General features: G+C 37.0%; 3 protein-coding genes across 6 annotated transcripts in view; all 3 read left to right on the top strand.

Annotated features, from left to right (window-relative positions):
- Positions 1–11,471, top strand: part of mycbp2 (MYC binding protein 2) — a 100,448-nt gene extending 88,977 nt beyond the window's left edge. Inside the window, exon 84 of the mRNA XM_028436126.1 lies at positions 10,367–11,471. Within this exon, the coding sequence (XP_028291927.1) occupies positions 10,367–10,482 (116 nt within the window). The 3' untranslated portion in view covers positions 10,483–11,471. The remainder of the gene's footprint in view (positions 1–10,366) is intronic.
- On the top strand, positions 1,338–5,920 carry LOC114455109 (transcription factor 7-like). 2 transcript variants are annotated; one of them, XM_028436145.1, is made up of 9 exons: positions 1,338–1,648; positions 2,771–2,960; positions 3,996–4,048; positions 4,148–4,213; positions 4,349–4,496; positions 4,608–4,715; positions 4,822–4,917; positions 5,135–5,143; positions 5,683–5,920. In XM_028436145.1, the coding sequence occupies exons 1-7, from the start codon at positions 1,644–1,646 to the stop codon at positions 4,879–4,881; spliced, it is 630 nt and encodes a 209-aa protein (XP_028291946.1). In that variant the 5' UTR covers positions 1,338–1,643; the 3' UTR covers positions 4,882–4,917; positions 5,135–5,143; positions 5,683–5,920. The 2 variants fall into 2 exon arrangements, with proteins under 2 accessions (XP_028291946.1, XP_028291945.1); XM_028436144.1 differs by lacking the exon at positions 5,683–5,920 and having other exon boundaries at positions 5,135–5,305.
- A 1,401-nt stretch (positions 11,472–12,872) lies between the features above and the next one.
- On the top strand, positions 12,873–18,656 carry LOC114455513 (transcription factor 7-like). 3 transcript variants are annotated; one of them, XM_028436814.1, is made up of 9 exons: positions 12,873–13,205; positions 14,322–14,511; positions 15,610–15,662; positions 15,762–15,827; positions 15,963–16,110; positions 16,212–16,319; positions 16,426–16,521; positions 17,368–17,376; positions 17,901–17,935. In XM_028436814.1, exons 1-7 carry the CDS (start codon positions 13,201–13,203, stop codon positions 16,483–16,485), a joined length of 630 nt encoding a protein of 209 aa, XP_028292615.1. In that variant the 5' UTR covers positions 12,873–13,200; the 3' UTR covers positions 16,486–16,521; positions 17,368–17,376; positions 17,901–17,935. The 3 variants fall into 3 exon arrangements, with proteins under 3 accessions (XP_028292615.1, XP_028292616.1, XP_028292614.1); XM_028436815.1 differs by lacking the exons at positions 17,368–17,376; positions 17,901–17,935 and adding an exon at positions 18,620–18,656; XM_028436813.1 differs by lacking the exon at positions 17,901–17,935 and having other exon boundaries at positions 17,368–17,478.

Here is an 18,656-nt window from a genome sequence, read left to right as displayed (position 1 = left end):
TGTGTGTGTGTGTCCTTTGCAGACATCAAAACAACCATCTAATAAATCAAGAACCGTCTGTGTCTGTGTGTGTGTGTGTGTGCGCGCGTCCTTGCAAACATCAAAACAATCATAAGCTAAATTTTAAAATCTTATTTTCCAGCAGCAATGAATTTTTGACATCCACAGTTTTCTGTTTTTGCATCTGTGTCGACTTGTCTATTTTAGTTTGTGTGTTTATTTGTGTGCACACGTGATGCATTTGTTTACTTAGAAAAGCGCAATATAAAACAGATGTATTATTGCCACTTTTAATAATACAGTATATTTAATAATTTTTTTTTCCATGGGTGAGCCTACTGGATTCAAAGATTTTGACATTTTCTATTTTGGAAAATTAGTTGTATTAGTTTTCCTCAATGGACATTTTTTAGTTTTTTCTTTTTTTGTGTGTGTGTCAAATTAAAAATATGTTTTTCTGGTATTAAAATGACTTTTCCAGGAACTAAAAAAATGATCATAGTATTAGTTATTTACTTCTCTTTTCAAAGAACTGATCTTTTATTAAATTAAAATGTAACATTTTGTTTGTTTTTTTAAATACATAATTTTGACTTTTAACAAAAAATGTAATCTTCTTGCTAGGCTTTTTTATTTATTTATTTTTTATTTTTTTTAAAGATTACTGACTTTTTAATAAAAATCTTGAAATAATCATCTGAAAAAAAACATAATTTACAGGTGTTGTTACACCTTCTAAAAATATAATTTTGTGTCCATCTCTAGTCTGTACATGTTTTCTCTTAATTGAATATTATTATTAAAAATCTGTAACTGTACCTGCTAATCTTCTGCCCATATTTATATTTATTTTACTTTAATTCTTGTTCTATTCTATATCATTCTGTCGTATTGTTTGCACATTGTGTTGTTGGATTTTAAGACATGTGTTACTGAATAATCAAACCAAACAGGAAGGTAGAAAGTTCCTTGTACTGAAACTTTTATATTTTATTTTAATTTTTAATTGCACTGTTTTGGATTAATTTTCGATTTTGCATCATTTTTATTTTTATTGTTCCCTCGAGACATTTGCAGTATACCTGTCGGTGTTATATTGTATTATAGTGCATTATTCTACATTTTAAAATAGGTTGTTTTTTTTGTTTTTTTCCATCGGTGTGTTATGTCGCAGAATTGCATTGTTTTGTCTTGATATTTAAAATAAATAATAATGTGTACACTGTGTATTGACTTGAAAAAAATAAATAAAAAATAAATAAAAAATAAAAACTTGACCTATTTTTATTCAGGCATGGCCATGGCCTAAAGCCGGCCCTGCTCTGGGGTCACCAGAAATGTGTGATATCAAAATGTGGTTACAACCCAATAAAGGTTGAGAACCATTGCTTTATCCACACTAGACAAAAACAGTAATATTCCTTTAAAAAAAAAAAGAGCATTTTTTAAATACACGTTTTCCATGGCAACCGTGTCATCTCTCACCCTATATAAGCGGTTAGAAAGAAAACAAACTGTTTTCCAACAGTTGTGTCTGCAGTTCACTGTTCAGTCTACAAGGAAAACTCTCTCAGAAATCGCAAGCGACCATTTCTGAACTTTATCAACCAGAATATCAAATATCAACAACCCCCGCTCTCAAAATGAAGTGAGTAGAAGTTTTATTAGGCTTTATTTTACCGTCAAGTAGTTCCTACTATGTTCCACCAGGCGGCAGCACTGCTCCGACATTTTAGTACATGTGGAGGTCATTCATCACAAAGTATAATAATAGCAACATAATTACAGATATAACTACTAATTTAAATGATATACAGCTGATAGAAGTGTGTGTCACAAGTATTTACACAAAACTGACTTGTTTTTAATGATGTTCTGACATTATTTGTAACGTATTTTATTTTTTGGCTAACTTTTATAGAAGAGCATTTTTCAAGTGTTTTGTGCAACCTCTAAATATATTTTCATTTGCATAACATTTGAATTCAAATAATTTGGCAAGATATGGGTCATTTTGTGTGTTTTTGGAGTCATTTTGTGTGTTTTTGTTATTTTTGGGGGGTTCTTATTGTTATTTTGTGTATTTTTCTGACTTTTTCTGCATTTATGTTGTTGATTTGTGCATTTTTGGGGTCATTTTCTTTATTTTTGTTGTTGTTTTCTGTATTTTCTTGTCTTTTTGTGTAACTTTGTTGACAGTTTGTGTCTTTGTAGCTATTCTATAATGTTTTGTTGTTTTCATAGTCATTTTGTTCCTTGAAGTAGTTGTTTTGTCCGTCTTTGTTGAGTCATTTAGTGCAAATTTTCATTTTTTTTTTTTTTTTTTTGCACGTTTTTGTGCATTTTACTGTTGATTTGTGTGTTTTTGTTGTTTTTTGGGGGGTTCTTATTGTATTTTTCTGTCTTTTTCTGCATTTATGTTGTTGATTTGTGCATTTTTGGGGTCACTTTCTGTATTATTGTTTTAGTTTTTTGTATTTTCTTGTCATTTTGTGTAACTTTGTTGACAACTTGTGTGTCTTTGCTGTTGTGTCTGTCTTTGTTGAGTCATTTTGTGCAATTTTTCATTTATTTTGATTGTTTTTTTTAATGTTTTTGTGCATTTCACTGTTGATTTGTGTGATTTGGGAATCATTTTGTGTATTATGTTTAGGTTTATATTCCTTCCAGCTTCTCTCTCTCTCTCTCTCTCTCTCTGTGCGTGTGTGTGTGTGTGTGTGTGCATCTTATTTATTCTCTTTGTCTCCTTGTTTATTTCTTTGTGTCACAGGACACCATTGAACATGCTGATGGATCCTGTGGTCCAGGAGGAGGAGGAGTTGAAGCACCTCCTTCCTGAGATTACAGATGTTGTGGAGCAGTATCCAGAGGTTGCAGGACTGGTGCACTGGGCGACTTACCCTGTTATGTCGTCTCCTCATGTTTGTAAATGTCCTCCTCCACCGTTAACAGACCTCCAAGTAAGAATCACTGAAACACATGGTGTCAATGTGGGCAACATCACAGCATACATTTGTTCATCCATTAAGAACAGACAGACCCTTCCTCATTCTTCTATATGACTCTGTTGTTGTTATAAACACAGTTTTTAATGGATTTATTTACATCTTTTTATCCAGTCCTGATGTGGCATTGGAATATCACCCAGTTTGGTTTCTTTGGCAGACCCTAGCAGTAGTTTTTTGGTGGATGGTTGATACTATGGCTCGGACAAAAAAAAAAAAAATTGTAATTACATAATTGATATCTAAATACAATTATAAAATGATTATAATTGTAATTGCATTTGTATTTGGAAACAAAAACTGTTGCTGTTTTAATCATAATTAATTGTGTAATTGAGTTCAGATAATTGACTTTGTAATAGTAATTGGTCAGTGCCAAGGCACAAAAATGTAAAAATCTGGGAATTTTTTTTAGATTAGGCTATCATAAAATCCAGAAAGGCATAAAAAATAAATAATGAATAAATAATCAAATGTGGAAGAACACCCACATTTCAGAGATATGGCTGTATATAGTAAGGCATAAAAATGGAAAAATTTGGATTTTTTTTTTTACTGTTGACAGACGCCCACACCATAAACATTAATACTAATATTTTCATGAATTAGGAAGTCTAACAAATTAACCAAGAGATCAAAAACAAAGTGGATGATAGATAATAATTTTTAGTGTATTTTATAGTTGATTTAAGACGTGGGAGACAACTGACCCGTTGTCATGGTGCTAACAGAAAGCTAACATAAGAGGAAGGTCACATTTATGGGGTCATTGATTCCAGGCTCAGTAATTAGTAATTGACAATGTCATTGTAATTGACTTTCAGGGGGAAAATCATATTTATAATTTGAATTGTAATTGGAAAAAAATGTAGGTCACCATAATCATAATATAGTTGTAATTGAACATGGATAATTGAGGATGTAATTGTAACAGGAAAATGCAATTGACCCAAACCCTGGTGTCTAATATTCATGTTTTTGTGTCTCCAGTTTTACAGCACTCCTTTCTTTCCACCTGAAATTTTTCCGTCTTTTGAAGAACGGTAAGCAAAGCAAAAAAACACACCTGATCCATCAGACGTTGGTTCACATGTTTGTGACATGATTTCTCATCCAGCGTGTTTATGTTTTTATCTTTGTAGAGATGAGTTGGATGAGTTATTGGCTGTCATGCCACCAGAGGCCCTGGAACCCATCCCAGTTCCAAAGTGAGTGTCCTTGAGTTGTTTTAATTGTTTTTTTTTCTGAGTAACTCTAGATCAGAGTGTCTCCCTGCTCTCTCTCTCCACTACTCTCAGCTACTGTTTCCCTGCCCTGCTCACTGTTTGTGTTTTGTTCCTCAGAAAAAGGAAGCTTGAGAAGGATAAGGGCCCATATGTTAAGAAACCTCCCAACGCATTCATGCTTTTCTTAAAAAGTGAGAGGAAGACGGTCCAAGAAGAGCTCGGCATTAAGAACAGTGCCGCCATCAACAAAGTTCTTTCTGAACGCGTAAGTTTGTTGGTTCCTCAATAAATGATCTGTGATCTTCACATTTTTGTCTTCGGTGTGTGTGTGTGTGTGTGTGTGTGTGTGTGACACCTTGTTGTTGTTCATCCACAGTGGAAGTCTTTGGAACCAAACAAAAGGGAACTCTTTCAAGCAGAAGCCCAAATAGAAGCTGATATCCATGCTCTGAATAACCCCGGCTGGAGCAGCAAAGCAAACTACGTAAGTCTACTCTGTAGAAATGTTTACCCATCAACCTTAGAGGTGATGACATCATGACTGTGGAAGTATTTTATCAGCTGACTAGAATTTTCACGTCTGTTTTTAGGGGAAAAAGAGCAAAAAATCACGGACTAAAGCTCCACGTCTGCCTCCACCCTCCGACTGATGGGAATGTATAATAAACATCACCAACATACTAACGGTAAGTATCATTACTCAAAACATCATTGAATCAATTTAACTTCAAATTGTGTCTGTGCTCTCCATAGATTGTTTGAAATGCATATATCAGCATCTAAGATGTTCTTTAACAATATGAGTTAGTTTAGTTTATGGTGGATTCTATCATAGAGACTCACCTAGAAACAAGCCTGCAGTAGAATCAGAAGACTCATCAGCTGTTCTCTATATTTTACTAGCACCAAGGACAGCAACAACATCAGCAGCAACAACAGCAAGGGCAACTTCAGCAGCAAGAGCAACAACAAGGGCAATGTCAACAGCAACAACAGCATCAACAGCAACAGCAAGGGCAACAACAGCAGCAACAGGAGCAGCAGCAACAACGAGGGCAACATCATCAGCAACATAAACAGTGGCAACTATTGATGTTGCTGCTGACATTTCCCTTGTTCCTGATGATGCTGTTGCCGCTGTTGATGTTGCTGTTGACGTTGCCCATGTTGTTGCTGCTGCTGTTGCCATAACAACAAGGGCAACATCAGCAGCAATATCAACAGTGGCAACAGCATCAGCAGCAACAACAACAAGGGCAATGTCAGCAGCAACATCAACAGCGACAGCAGCAGCAACGACAAGGACGTCAACAGCAACATCAACAGCAACAACAACAAGGATGATGCTGTTTTCACTGTTGATGTTGCTGCTGATATTGCCCTTGTTGTTGCTGCTGTTGCTGTTGATGTTACTGCTGACGTTGCCCTTGTTGTTGAATCAGAAGACTCATCAGCAACGACATCAGCAGCAAGAACAACAAGGGTGACGTCAGCAGCAACATCAACAGCAACAACGGCAACAGCAACAACAAGGGCAATGTCAACAGCAACATCAGCAGCAACTACAGCATCAGCAGCTACAACAAGATCAATGTCATCAACAGCATCAGCAGCAACAAGAAGGGTTATATCAGCAGCAACAGCAGCAGCAGCAGCAACAACAAGGGCATCGTCAACGGCAACATCGACAGGGGCAACTGTTGATGTTGCTGCTGACATTTCCCTTGTTCCTGATGATGCTGTTGCCGCTGTTGATGTTGCTGTTGACGTTGCCCATGTTGTTGCTGCTGCTGTTGCCATAACAACAAGGGCAACATCAGCAGCAATATCAACAGTGGCAACAGCATCAGCAGCAACAACAACAAGGGCAATGTCAGCAGCAACATCAACAGCGACAGCAGCAGCAACGACAAGGACGTCAACAGCAACATCAACAGCAACAACAACAAGGATGATGCTGTTTTCACTGTTGATGTTGCTGCTGATATTGCCCTTGTTGTTGCTGTTGATGTTACTGCTGACGTTGCCCTTGTTGTTGAATCAGAAGACTCATCAGCAACGACATCAGCAGCAAGAACAACAAGGGTGACGTCAGCAGCAACATCAACAGCAACAACGGCAACAGCAACAACAAGGGCAATGTCAACAGCAACATCAGCAGCAACTACAGCATCAGCAGCTACAACAAGATCAATGTCATCAACAGCATCAGCAGCAACAAGAAGGGTTATATCAGCAGCAACATCAACAGCAGCAGCAGCAGCAACAACAAGGGCATCGTCAACGGCAACATCGACAGGAGCAACTGTTGATGTTGCTGCTGACATTTCCCTTGTTCCTGATGATGCTGTTGCCGCTGTTGATGTTGCTGTTGACGTTGCCCATGTTGTTGCTGCTGCTGTTGCCATAACAACAAGGGCAACATCAGCAGCAATATCAACAGTGGCAACAGCATCAGCAGCAACAACAACAAGGGCAATGTCAGCAGCAACATCAACAGCGACAGCAGCAGCAACGACAAGGACGTCAACAGCAACATCAACAGCAACAACAACAAGGATGATGCTGTTTTCACTGTTGATGTTGCTGCTGATATTGCCCTTGTTGTTGCTGCTGTTGCTGTTGATGTTACTGCTGACGTTGCCCTTGTTGTTGAATCAGAAGACTCATCAGCAACGACATCAGCAGCAAGAACAACAAGGGTGACGTCAGCAGCAACATCAACAGCAACAACGGCAACAGCAACAACAAGGGCAATGTCAACAGCAACATCAGCAGCAACTACAGCATCAGCAGCTACAACAAGATCAATGTCATCAACAGCATCAGCAGCAACAAGAAGGGTTATATCAGCAGCAACATCAACAGCAGCAGCAGCAGCAACAACAAGGGCATCGTCAACGGCAACATCGACAGGGGCAACTGTTGTTGTTGCTGCTGATGTTGCTGTTGATGTTGTCCTTGTCATTGCTGCTGCTGTCACTGTTGATGTTGCTGCTGACATTGCCCCTGTTGTTGTTGCTGCTGATGCCGTTGCTGCTCTTGATGTTGCTGCTGACGTTGCTTTTGTTGTCGAATCAGAAAACTCGTCACCTGTTCTCTATTTTTTCCTAGCACCAAGGACAGCGACGACATAAACAACAAGAACAACAAGGGCAACGTCAGCAGTAGCAACGGCAACAGCAACAACAAGGACAATGTTAACAGCAACATCAGCAGCAACAAGGGCAACATCAGCAGCAGCATCAACAGCGGCAACAGCGTCAGCAGCAGCAACAAGAGCAACATCAACAGCAACATCAACAGTGGCAACAGCATCAGCCTTGTTGTTGTTCAAATGTCTATCTTATGTCTATATCTATAGCTATATATATTTTTATATATTTATTTATGTATCTAAATGTATAATAAAACAATATTTGAACTAAGTGGGAAAAGAACTTCCTTTCTAACTCACACACACACATCACAAAAAGGTATTAGAAGTCTATTTATTCAGAGTCAATAGAAAATAATTGTCAATGTCAATGTGTGTCAAAAAGTATTTTATCGATTACTTTTTTTTGTTGGTTTTTTTTTTAAATATCTATGAAGAAGGAAACTGGGTTTTCAGAAATAATTCAGGAGAAGGTTTTTAAGGTGTTCAGGGACCAGGATTTGTAATGAAAGTGGACAATATGATTTTCCAGTGGATATAGCTGCTGAAAAATGATTTTGGCGCAAACCAATCAGTAAATTCAAAAGTCCAACCTTGTTTTAAAAAAAAATTAATTATACAACCTATACATTACTGACCCTAACTTACATGTGAGTATATAAGTTGCACGTGAAGTGTAAAAGTGCTGAGTCTTATAAAAAATATGAGCCAGAAGAGGCTGGAAGGGCTCAGATAGTTAACCAGTGAAACTTACACACAGAAAATGGTGAATTACTGCCGTGTTTTTGGCTGTACCAGTCGGTCAGACCATAAAAAAACATTTGGAGTTTTATAGACTGGCAAAAGATATATCAAATCAGGGAGAACAATGTCAAATAAGTCCCTCCTATCTCCTTTCCTATCCACTGTTCTTTAACCCCTGTAAGTGTTTAAGTGGTGGCAATGATAAAGAGTGTTCAAATTATCTTCAAGCTGAGAAAAGGAGGCCCATTGCTTCCTTTATAACCTCCTATATCCTAGGAAACACTGATGCCTCCTTTACCAAAGGAGACAAGATAATGCTGACCCACAATTCCTTGCGGCGACAAAATTTAAAGGGACACGCACACCCAAGTGCTTATGGAAACTCACAAAGACTGAAAAGGGACGGATATTATGTAAGTTCCCAAGCCAATAATATGCCTTGCACAACTTTAAATAACCTTAATCCCATATTTTATAATATGTAAACCATATAATTAGATTATAACTGACATAAAACAAAGCACTCTGTCGTTCAAGAAAAATGAATCTTCGACATTTTTAGCCACATTATGTTTTATTCAACATAATTCATATTTGTGAGTGGAAGGTGAGTGTGAGCAACCATTCTCAATGTGACATTTTTTTAGTTTCACTTTTGTTCTTCGTAGCCTCTTTTTTTTTGATTTACATTCAAACCGTGTGATTTTTTAGATTATATCAGTGGAAAGTGTTTAAATGTGCCCTTAGTAGTCCATTTACGGAAATTTGTAGTTTTTTCAACACTGCAGACGTCACTATCCTTCGTGGCCGTTGGATTATTACGTCACCTAGTGGAAGTGCGTCAGATTGTCAAACAAACGTGATCGCCTTTTCCTAACACCTTTCCTTAACCCCTTAAGTCCTTCTCTGTATGCTTTAGCATCTATAACTCATTTTGAGGAGCTTTTCTGTGCTTTCGGCCATTTATCCATCGCAGTGTTTACCTCTGATGCCTCCAATATGGCCGCGCATCCGGGTTACTGCCCAGAACGTGACGGCGCATTGATGATAATAATATAATTGATATCACGCTTCGGTTTTTTTTGTCCTCATATACTGTTTGTATACTGTTTGTTTGCAAAATTAAAAAAAAAAAGATATCAAGCTTCGGATGCAGTCCTGGTTATAATCCACAGTGCAAAATTCTGAATTCTGAATCAGAATCAGAATCAGAATCAGAATCAGAATCAACTTTATTGACCAAGAGTGTATGAATACACATGAGGAATTTGTCTTGGTGACCTGTGCTCTCTCAGATAGTGTAACATTAAATAATAACAATCAACTAGAGTAAAGAAAAATAATAATAATTGTGAACTATTATTTATTTAACCAGGAAAGTCTTTTCCACTGCAGGAGACATTGTAACTGCACAAAGAAGTGCTGCAACCTGGGCATGTTGACCAGCTTGTGTTTTTTCAATAAAATCTAAAAAGAACGTACTAACTTTCTGCATTAATTTGTTGTTCTAGGCATATACCTCAGTTAAGTTACACTAAAGTCATGTTAGTTTAAAAGCCACAGGCAGATTGTATGTTTTATCTTAAGTTGTTGGCACATGGCGTGTTAAAGCCAATGTTTTGAGTGTAAAATATGCCAATAAAATCTTTCATACATAAAGTTCTCATGAAGGTGTACACATTTACAGATTAGTTGTTTCTTAAGTCATATATCTTATTAAAAACTGCAATAATCGCCTTATACTTTAATATCGGAATATATCGTATAGCATCGTATCGTGACCTATGTATCAGGATACGGATCGTATCGCCAGAGGCCAGGCAATACACACCCCTATAAATGAATAAATAAATAATTGGTCAAATCATTTGCATGAATCATACATACTTTTATTACTTTTTTTTTCCTTTAATAAAAAAATATTAATGACTTATTTTGTAGTTGGAATGTTAGAAAAGGTTTGATCAAGTGATGTTACTCAAACAGAGAACAATAGTCAGCAATAGTAGGGATGAGAAAATCTGACCCATTTATTATTAACCATTTGGTTACATACATTTTAACCTTCAACATAATATCTACAGTATTCTACAATTTAATAAAATTAATAAAAAAATGAATTGGGAGAAGAAGAAAAAAATTGGAAATTTGAATCCGATATTTGTTTTCAGGCTGATATCGAACCGATATCGGATCAGGACACCCCTAAATAATATGTGTACATTGTTTTTCAGGGCCTAAAGGAAAGCAGCTGGAGGGTACCGAGTGTCCCCTGCATGTGGTCCACCCGCCAACGGGGGAGGAGTTTGCTTTGGGCTGCGGTGTGTGCAGGAACGCTCACACCTTTTAATCGTCTCGAGGCTTTTCCTGAGTACCAGTCTGTCCACTGTGATTTCGGGGCTGCTGCAGCTGCTGCTGCTGAAGTTCAGCCAGGAAGTTCGGCTCTCGCAGCGTCAGTTCTACTGAGCGGTGGGACCAGTTGTCTGCGCCAAGAGTCCCGGGTCTGCTATTTTACCAATAACAGTATCTAATCTCGGCGGCGAGCGCGAGTTGCTGAGGGAAGAGCAACTTGGATTTTTAAAACAAAAGAACAATGGACTTTGGGGAAAAAATAGAAGAATAAAAAAAAATAAAAGGCAAATTCCCTGTGACGTGTTTGCATGCGGCCGTCGTATTCCCTCGGCTTCTATAGACTTTGCACACCTCCCGATCACTGAAACAATACAAGAATAAACATTGAATATGAAAACTTGCCTAAATGCTGGGATCATCGTGGGTTAAATAAAAAAAAAAAGGAAAGAAAAACAGGTTGTATTTCCTTCTTACTAACTATAAATTTAAAATATTGTTGTATGTAAACATTTTCGTAATCTTGTACAGTATTCTCAGCTGTCAAGCGTGTAATAGGTTGACGGACACAAAGACGACGGGTTTGGTGGATGAGGCTGTTTGGGAGGAAAATAGTGTACGATTTATCTAATCTTGTATATAATGATACTATTCTAAATAGCTGTATTGCGAAGTTGCTACTCTTCACTTCACTTTTGTTTGATATTCTGGTTTATGTTTTGAGCCAGAACTTTTAATGAAGTGCAATACTGGGTGTGCCTCCTATTTTGCAGCTGTTTTAACCTCTGGAATGTATGTCAATAAAGCCACTGTACATTTTTATACAGTAGACATTCGTGACACCCCTCCCCACTCTTCTTCTAGTTGTCCAAGTTCTTCTGTTGTTTGAGAATGAGATGAAGGAGACTGCAGTGAATGATGGTGGATGTTGTTTGATTAAAGGAGAAGAGGAAAGAAGCACCAAATGTCAAAAAAAAAAAAAAAAAAAAACCAACCTCACAGTGAAACTGATTACAGATTACAGTCTTTACACCAAATACCACTGTGCACCTGTAATGCTTTTCCCCAGTAGGAGGCAGAGGGGGCCAAAGGGTCAGGGCTTCAAATGTGGGGTGGGGAGGGGGGTAAAAAGCAGCTGCTGTTAAATTAAAAAAGCTTATTACTTGTGAATCTGCTCTGTAATATCTGTGCTGGGTGGAGTTGAATGGTAATAAACCAGGTTTTGTTTCGCCAAATGTACATTGAGTTATTCTTTAAACGCTTCTTCTCATTGTGTGTGTGTGTGTGTATGTGTGTGTCCTTTGCAGACATCAAAACAACCATCTAATAAATCAAGAACCGTCTGTGTGTGTGTGTGCGCGCGTCCTTGCAAACATCAAAACAATCATAAGCTAAATTTTAAAATCTTATTTTCCAGCAGCAATGAATTTTTGACATCCACAGTTTTCTGTTTTTGCATCTGTGTCGACTTGTCTATTTTAGTTTGTGTGTTTCTTTGTGTGCACACGTGATGCATTTGTTTACTTAGAAAAGTGCAATATAAAACAGATGTATTATTGCCACTTTTAATAATACAGTATATTTAATAATTTTTTTTTTCCATGGGTGAGCCTACTGGATTCAAAGATTTTGACATTTTCTATTTTGTTTGTTTTTTAAATACATAATTTTGACTTTTAAAAAAAAATGTAATCTTCTTGCTAGGCTTTTTTATTTATTTATTTTTTATTTTTTTTTTTAAAGATTACTGACTTTTTAATAAAAATCTTGAAATAATCATCTGAAAAAAACATAATTTACAGGTGTTGTTACACCTTCTAAAAATATAATTTTGTGTCCATCTCTAGTCTGTACATGTTTTCTCTTAATTGAATATTATTATTAAAAATCTGTAACTATACCTGCTAATCTTCTGCCCATATTTATATTTATTTTACTTTAATTCTTGTTCTATTCTATATCATTCTGTCATATTGTTTGCACATTGGGTTCTTTGATTTTTAGACATGTGTTACTGAATAATCAAACCAAACAGGAAAGTAGAAAGTTCCTTGTACTGAAACTTTTATATTTTATTTTAACTTTTAATTGCACTGTTTTGGATTAATTTTGGATTTTGCAACATTTTTATTTTTATTGTTCCCTCGAGACATTTGCACGATACCTGTAGGTGTTATATTGTATTATAGTGCATTATTCTACATTTTAAAATAGGTTGTATTTTTTTTTCTTCTAATGGTGTGTTGTGTCGCAGAATTGCATTGTTTTGTCTTGATATTTAAAATAAATAATAATGTGTACACTGTGTATTGACTTGAAAAAAAAAAAATAATAAGATAAAAAATAAAAACTTGACCTATTTTTATTCAGGCATGGCCATGGCCTAAAGCCGGCCCTGCTCTGGGGTCACCAGAAATGTGTGATATCAAAATGTGGTTACAACCCAATAAAGGTTGAGAAACATTGCTTTATCCACACTAGACAAAAACAGTAATATTCCTTTAAAAAAAAAGAGCATTTTTTAAATACACGTTTTCCATGGCAACCGTGTCATCTCTCACCATATATAAGCGGTTAGAACGAAAACAAACTGTTTTCCAACAGTTGCGTCTGCAGTTCACTGTTCAGTCTACAAGGAAAACTCTCTCAGAAATCGCCAGCGACCATTTCTGAACTTTATCAGCCAGAATATCACATATCAACAACCCCCGCTCTCAAAATGAAGTGAGTAGAAGTTTTATTAGGCTTTATTTTACCGTCAAGTAGTTCCTACTATATTCCACCAGGCGGCAGCACTGCTCCGACGTTTTAGTACATGTGGAGGTCATTCATCACAAAGTATAATAATAGCAACATAATTACAGATATAACTACTAATTTAAATGATATACAGCTGATAGAAGTGTGTGTCACAAGTATTTACACAAAACTGACTTGTTTTTAATGATGTTCTAACATTATTTGTAACGTATTTTATTTTTTGGCTAACGTTTATAGAAGAGCAATTTTCAAGTGTTTTGTGCAACCTCTAAATATATTTTCATTTGCATAACATTTGAATTCAAATAATTTGGCAAGATATGGGTCATTTTGTGTGTTTTTGGAGTCATTTTGTGTGTTTTTGTTATTTTTGGGGGGTTCTTATTGTTATTTTGTGTATTTTTCTGACTTTTTCTGCATTTATGTTGTTGATTTGTGCGTTTTTGGGGTCACTTTCTGTATTTTTGTTGTTGTTTTCTGTATTTTCTTGTCTTTTTGTGTAACTTTGTTGACAGTTTGTGTGTCTTTGTAGCTATTCTATAATGTTTTGTTGTTTTCATAGTCATTTTGTTCCTTGAAGTAGTTGTTTTGTCTGTTTTTGTTGAGTCATTTAGTGCAAATTTTCATTATTATTTTTTTGCACGTTTTTGTGCATTTTACTGTTGATTTGTGTGTTTTTGTTGTTTTTTGGGGGGTTCCTCTTGTATTTTTCTGTCTTTTTCTGCATTTATGTTTTTGATTTGTGCATTTTTGGGGTCACTTTCTGTATTATTGTTTTTGTTTTCTGTATTTTCTTGTCATTTTGTGTAACTTTGTTGACAATTGGTGTGTCTTTGCTGTTGTGTCTGTCTTTGTTGAGTCATTTTGTGCAATTTTTTCATTTATTTTGATTTTTTTTTTTTAATGTTTTTGTGCATTTCACTGTTGATTTGTGTGATTTGGGAGTCATTTTGTGTATTATGTTTAGGTTTATATTCATTCCAGCCTCTCTCTCTCTCTCTCTCTCTGTGCGTGTGTGTGTGTGTGTGTGTGCATCTTATTTATTCTCTTTGTCTCCTTGTTTGTTTCTTTGTGTCACAGGACACCATTGAACATGCTGATGGATCCTGTGGTCCAGGAGGAGGAGGAGTTGAAGCACCTCCTTCCTGAGATTACAGATGTTGTGGAGCAGTATCCAGAGGTTGCAGGACTGGTGCACTGGGCGACTTACCCTGTGATGTCATCTCCTCATGTTTGTAAATGTCCTCCTCCACCGTTAACAGACCTCCAAGTAAGAATCACTGAAACACATGGTGTCAATGTGGGCAACATCACAGCATACATTTGTTCATCCATTAAGAACAGACAGACCCTTCCTCATTCTTCTATATGACTCTGTTGTTGTTATAAACACAGTTTTTAATGGATTTATTTACACCTTTTTATCCAGTCCTGATGTGGCATTGGAATATCACCCAGTTTGGTTTCTTTGACAGACCCTAGCAGTAGTTTTTTGGTAAATGGTTGATACCATGGTTGGGGAAAAAAAAATTGGAATCACATAATTGATATCTAAATACAATTTTAAAATGATTATAATTGTAATTGCATTTGTATTTGGAAAAAAAACTGTTGCTGTTGTAATCATAATTAATTGTGTAATTGAGTTCAGATAATTGACTTTGTAATAGTAATTGGTCAGTGCCAAGGCACAAAAATGTAAAAATCTGGGAATATTATTTTTAGATAAGGCTATCATAAAATCCAGTAAGGCATAAAAAATAAATAATGAATAAATAATAAAATGTGGAAGAACACCCACATTTCAGAGATATGGCTGTATATAGTAAGGCATAAAAAGGGAAAAATATGGCTTTTTTTTTTTTTTTTTTACTGTTGACAATTTTAATATTTGAAGGAAAAAAATAATAATTAAGGGGTATATTGACAGAAAAGAGGCTCAGACGCCCACACCAAAAATATTAATACCAATATTTTCATGAATTAGGAAGTCTAACAAATTAACCAAGAGATCAAAAACAAAGTGGATGATAGATAATAATTTTTAGTGTATTTTATAGTTGATTTAAGACGTGGGAGACAACTGACCCGTTGTCATGGTGCTAACAGAAAGCTAACATAAGAGGAAGGTCACATTTATGGGGTTTTTCATTCCAGGCTCAGTAATTAGTAATTGACAACGTCATTGTAATTGACTTTCAGGGGGAAAATCATATTTATAATTTGAATTGTAATTGGAAAAAAATGCAGGTCACCATAATCATAATATAGTTGTAATTGAACATGGATAATTGAGGATGTAATTGTAATAGAAAAATGCAATTGACCCAAACCCTGGTGTCTAATATTCATGTTCTTGTGTCTCCAGTTTTACAGCACTCCTTTCTTCCCACCTGAAATTTTTCCATCTTTTGAAGAACGGTAAGCAAAGCAAACAAACACACCTGATCCATCAGACGTTGGTTCACATGTTTGTGACATGATTTCTCATCCAGCGTGTTTATGTTTTTATCTTTGTAGAGATGAGTTGGATGAGTTATTGGCTGTCATGCCACCAGAGGCCCTGGAACCCATCCCAGTTCCAAAGTGAGTGTCCTTGAGTTGTTTTAATTGTTTTTTTTTCTGAGTAACTCTAGATCAGAGTGTCTCCCTGCTCTCTCTCTCTACTACTCTCAGCTACTGTTTCCCTGCCCTGCTCACTGTTTGTGTTTTGTTCCTCAGAAAAAGGAAGCTTGAGAAGGATAAGGGCCCATATGTTAAGAAACCTCCCAACGCATTCATGCTTTTCTTAAAAAGTGAGAGGAAGACGGTCCAAGAAGAGCTCGGCATTAAGAACAGTGCCGCCATCAACAAAGTTCTTTCTGAACGCGTAAGTTTGTTGGTTCTTCAATAAATGATCTGTGATCTTCACATTTTTGTCTTCGGTGTGTGTGTGTGTGTGTGTGACACCTTGTTGTTGTTCATCCACAGTGGAAGTCTTTGGAACCAAACAAAAGGGAACTCTTTCAAGCAGAAGCCCAAATAGAAGCTGATATCCATGCTCTGAATAACCCCGGCTGGAGCAGCAAAGCAAACTACGTAAGTCTACTCTGTAGAAATGTTTAACCATCAACCTTAGAGGTGATGACATCATGACTGTGGAAGTGTTTTATCAGCTGACTAGAATTTTCACGTCTGTTTTTAGGGGAAAAAGAGCAAAAAATCACGGACTAAAGCTCCACGTCTGCCTCCACCCTCCGACTGATGGGAATGTATAATAAACATCACCAACATACTAACGGTAAGTATCATTACTCAAAACATCACTTCATTTTATGATGATTTTATTTCAAAACAGTTTTTCCCACAATGTGAAATCAGGTCTTCAGTTACTATAAAACAAGAATAATGTGTATCTAAAGTAATATGCAGACACAGACACACACTCTGAACACAGGTTTAATCTCAACTGTGTGTTTTATTGTTTTAGTCTAAGACACGTGTCAAACTAAACTTTAGAGCATCCAATTCATCGTCTTGGAAAAAAGTAAAAATAATAATATATCAGCTTCTCCAAATATTTCAAGGAAACTCGAGTCTTTTCATGCTTAGATCACGTGATGGAAGTCATTTTAATTGCAAATTGTTGAAAGAACTCTCAGTTTTTCCCAAACTGTGCAATTTTCATCAAATTATTTCACAAGGGTTTCCTGAATTAAATTAAAAGTTTCTCACAATATCAAGAAAATTTGAAGAGAATCACCTGCCGGGAATAATATCTCTCACTTATTGCTTGGATATTGTCGATACCTTAATCAATACTAATATTAATTAATCAATGCTCTAAAACAAAAATGAGGTGTACCTTAATGTGATGTGCAGACATGGACACACTCTCTGAGAACAAGTTTAATCTCAGATGTGTTTTACTGTCTCAGTCTAAGAGTGTTGAGTTTTGCATCAATTTAACTTCAAATTGTGTCTGTGCTCTCCATAGATTGTTTGAAATGCATATATCAGCATCTAAGATGTTCTTTAACAATGTGAATTAGTTTAGTTTATGGTGGATTCTATCATAGAGACTCACCTAGAAACAAGCCTGCAGTAGAATCAGAAGACTCATCAGCTGTTCTCTATATTTTACTAGCACCAAGGACAGCAACGACATCAGCAGCAACAGCAGCAAGGGCAACTTCAGCAGCAAGAGCAACAACAAGGGCAATGTCAACAGCAACAACAGCATCAGCAGCAACAACAGCAGCAACAGCAACAACAGGAGCAGCAGCAACAACGAGGGCAACATCATCAGCAACATAAACAGTGGCAACTATTGATGTTGCTGCTGACATTTCCCTTGTTGCTGCTGATGCTGTTGCCGCTGTTGATGTTGCTGTTGACGTTGCCCATGTTGTTGCTGCTGCTGTTGCCATAACAACAAGGACAACATCAGCAGCAATATCAACAGTGGCAACAGCATCAGCAGCAACAACAACAAGGGCAATGTCAGCAGCAACATCAACAGTGACAGCAGCAGCAACGACAAGGACGTCAACAGCAACAACAACAAGGATGATGCTGTTTTCACTGTTGATGTTGCTGCTGATATTGCCCTTGTTGTTGCTGCTGTTGCTGTTGATGTTACTGCTGACGTTGCCCTTGTTGTTGAATCAGAAGACTCATCAGCAACGACATCAGCAGCAAGAACAACAAGGGCAACGTCAGCAGCAACATCAACAACAACAACGGCAACAGCAACAACAAGGGCAATGTCAGCAGCAACATCAACAGCGACAGCAGCAGCAATGACAAGGACGTCAACAGCAACATCAACAGCAACAACAACAAGGATGATGCTGTTTTCACTGTTGATGTTGCTGCTGATATTGCCCTTGTTGTTGCTGCTGTTGCTGTTGATGTTACTGCTGACGTTGCCCTTGTTGTTGAATCAGAAGACTCATCAGCAACGACATCAGCAGCAAGAACAACAAGGGCGACGTCAGCAGCAACATCAACAGCAACAACGGCAACAGCAACAACAAGGGCAATGTCAACAGCAACATCAGCAGCAACTACAGCATCAGTAGCTACAACAAGATCAATGTCATCAACAGCATCAGCAGGAACAAGAAGGGTTATATCAGCAGCAACATCAACAGCAGCAGCAGCAGCAACAACAAGGGCATTGTCAACGGCAACATCAACAGGGGCAACTGTTGTTGTTGCTGCTGATGTTGCTGTTGATGTTGTCCTTGTCATTAATGCTGCTGTCACTGCTGATGTTGCTGCTGACAATGCCCCTGTTGTTTCTGCTGATGCTGTTGCTGCTGTTGATGTTGCTGCTGACGTTGCTTTTGTTGTCAAATCAGAAAACTCGTCACCTGTTCTCTATTTTTTCCTAGCACCAAGGACAGCGACGACATCAACAACAAGAACAAC

Source organism: Gouania willdenowi, chromosome 21 (assembly GCF_900634775.1).
Source record: "Gouania willdenowi chromosome 21, fGouWil2.1, whole genome shotgun sequence".
NCBI classification, from domain to species: Eukaryota; Metazoa; Chordata; class Actinopteri; order Blenniiformes; family Gobiesocidae; genus Gouania; species Gouania willdenowi.
This window is presented reverse-complemented; position numbering and strand designations above follow the sequence as displayed.

Bases quoted from the DNA above. Each gene is read 5' to 3' on its own strand.
- LOC114455109 (XM_028436145.1), top strand. The intron at 4,214-4,348 runs GTGAGTGTCCTT...TTTGTTCCTCAG, and splicing joins GAACCCATCCCAGTTCCAAA to AAAAAGGAAGCTTGAGAAGG. The intron at 4,497-4,607 runs GTAAGTTTGTTG...GTTCATCCACAG, and splicing joins ACAAAGTTCTTTCTGAACGC to TGGAAGTCTTTGGAACCAAA.
- LOC114455513 (XM_028436815.1), top strand. The intron at 14,512-15,609 runs GTAAGAATCACT...TTGTGTCTCCAG, and splicing joins CACCGTTAACAGACCTCCAA to TTTTACAGCACTCCTTTCTT. The intron at 15,663-15,761 runs GTAAGCAAAGCA...TTATCTTTGTAG, and splicing joins TTTCCATCTTTTGAAGAACG to AGATGAGTTGGATGAGTTAT.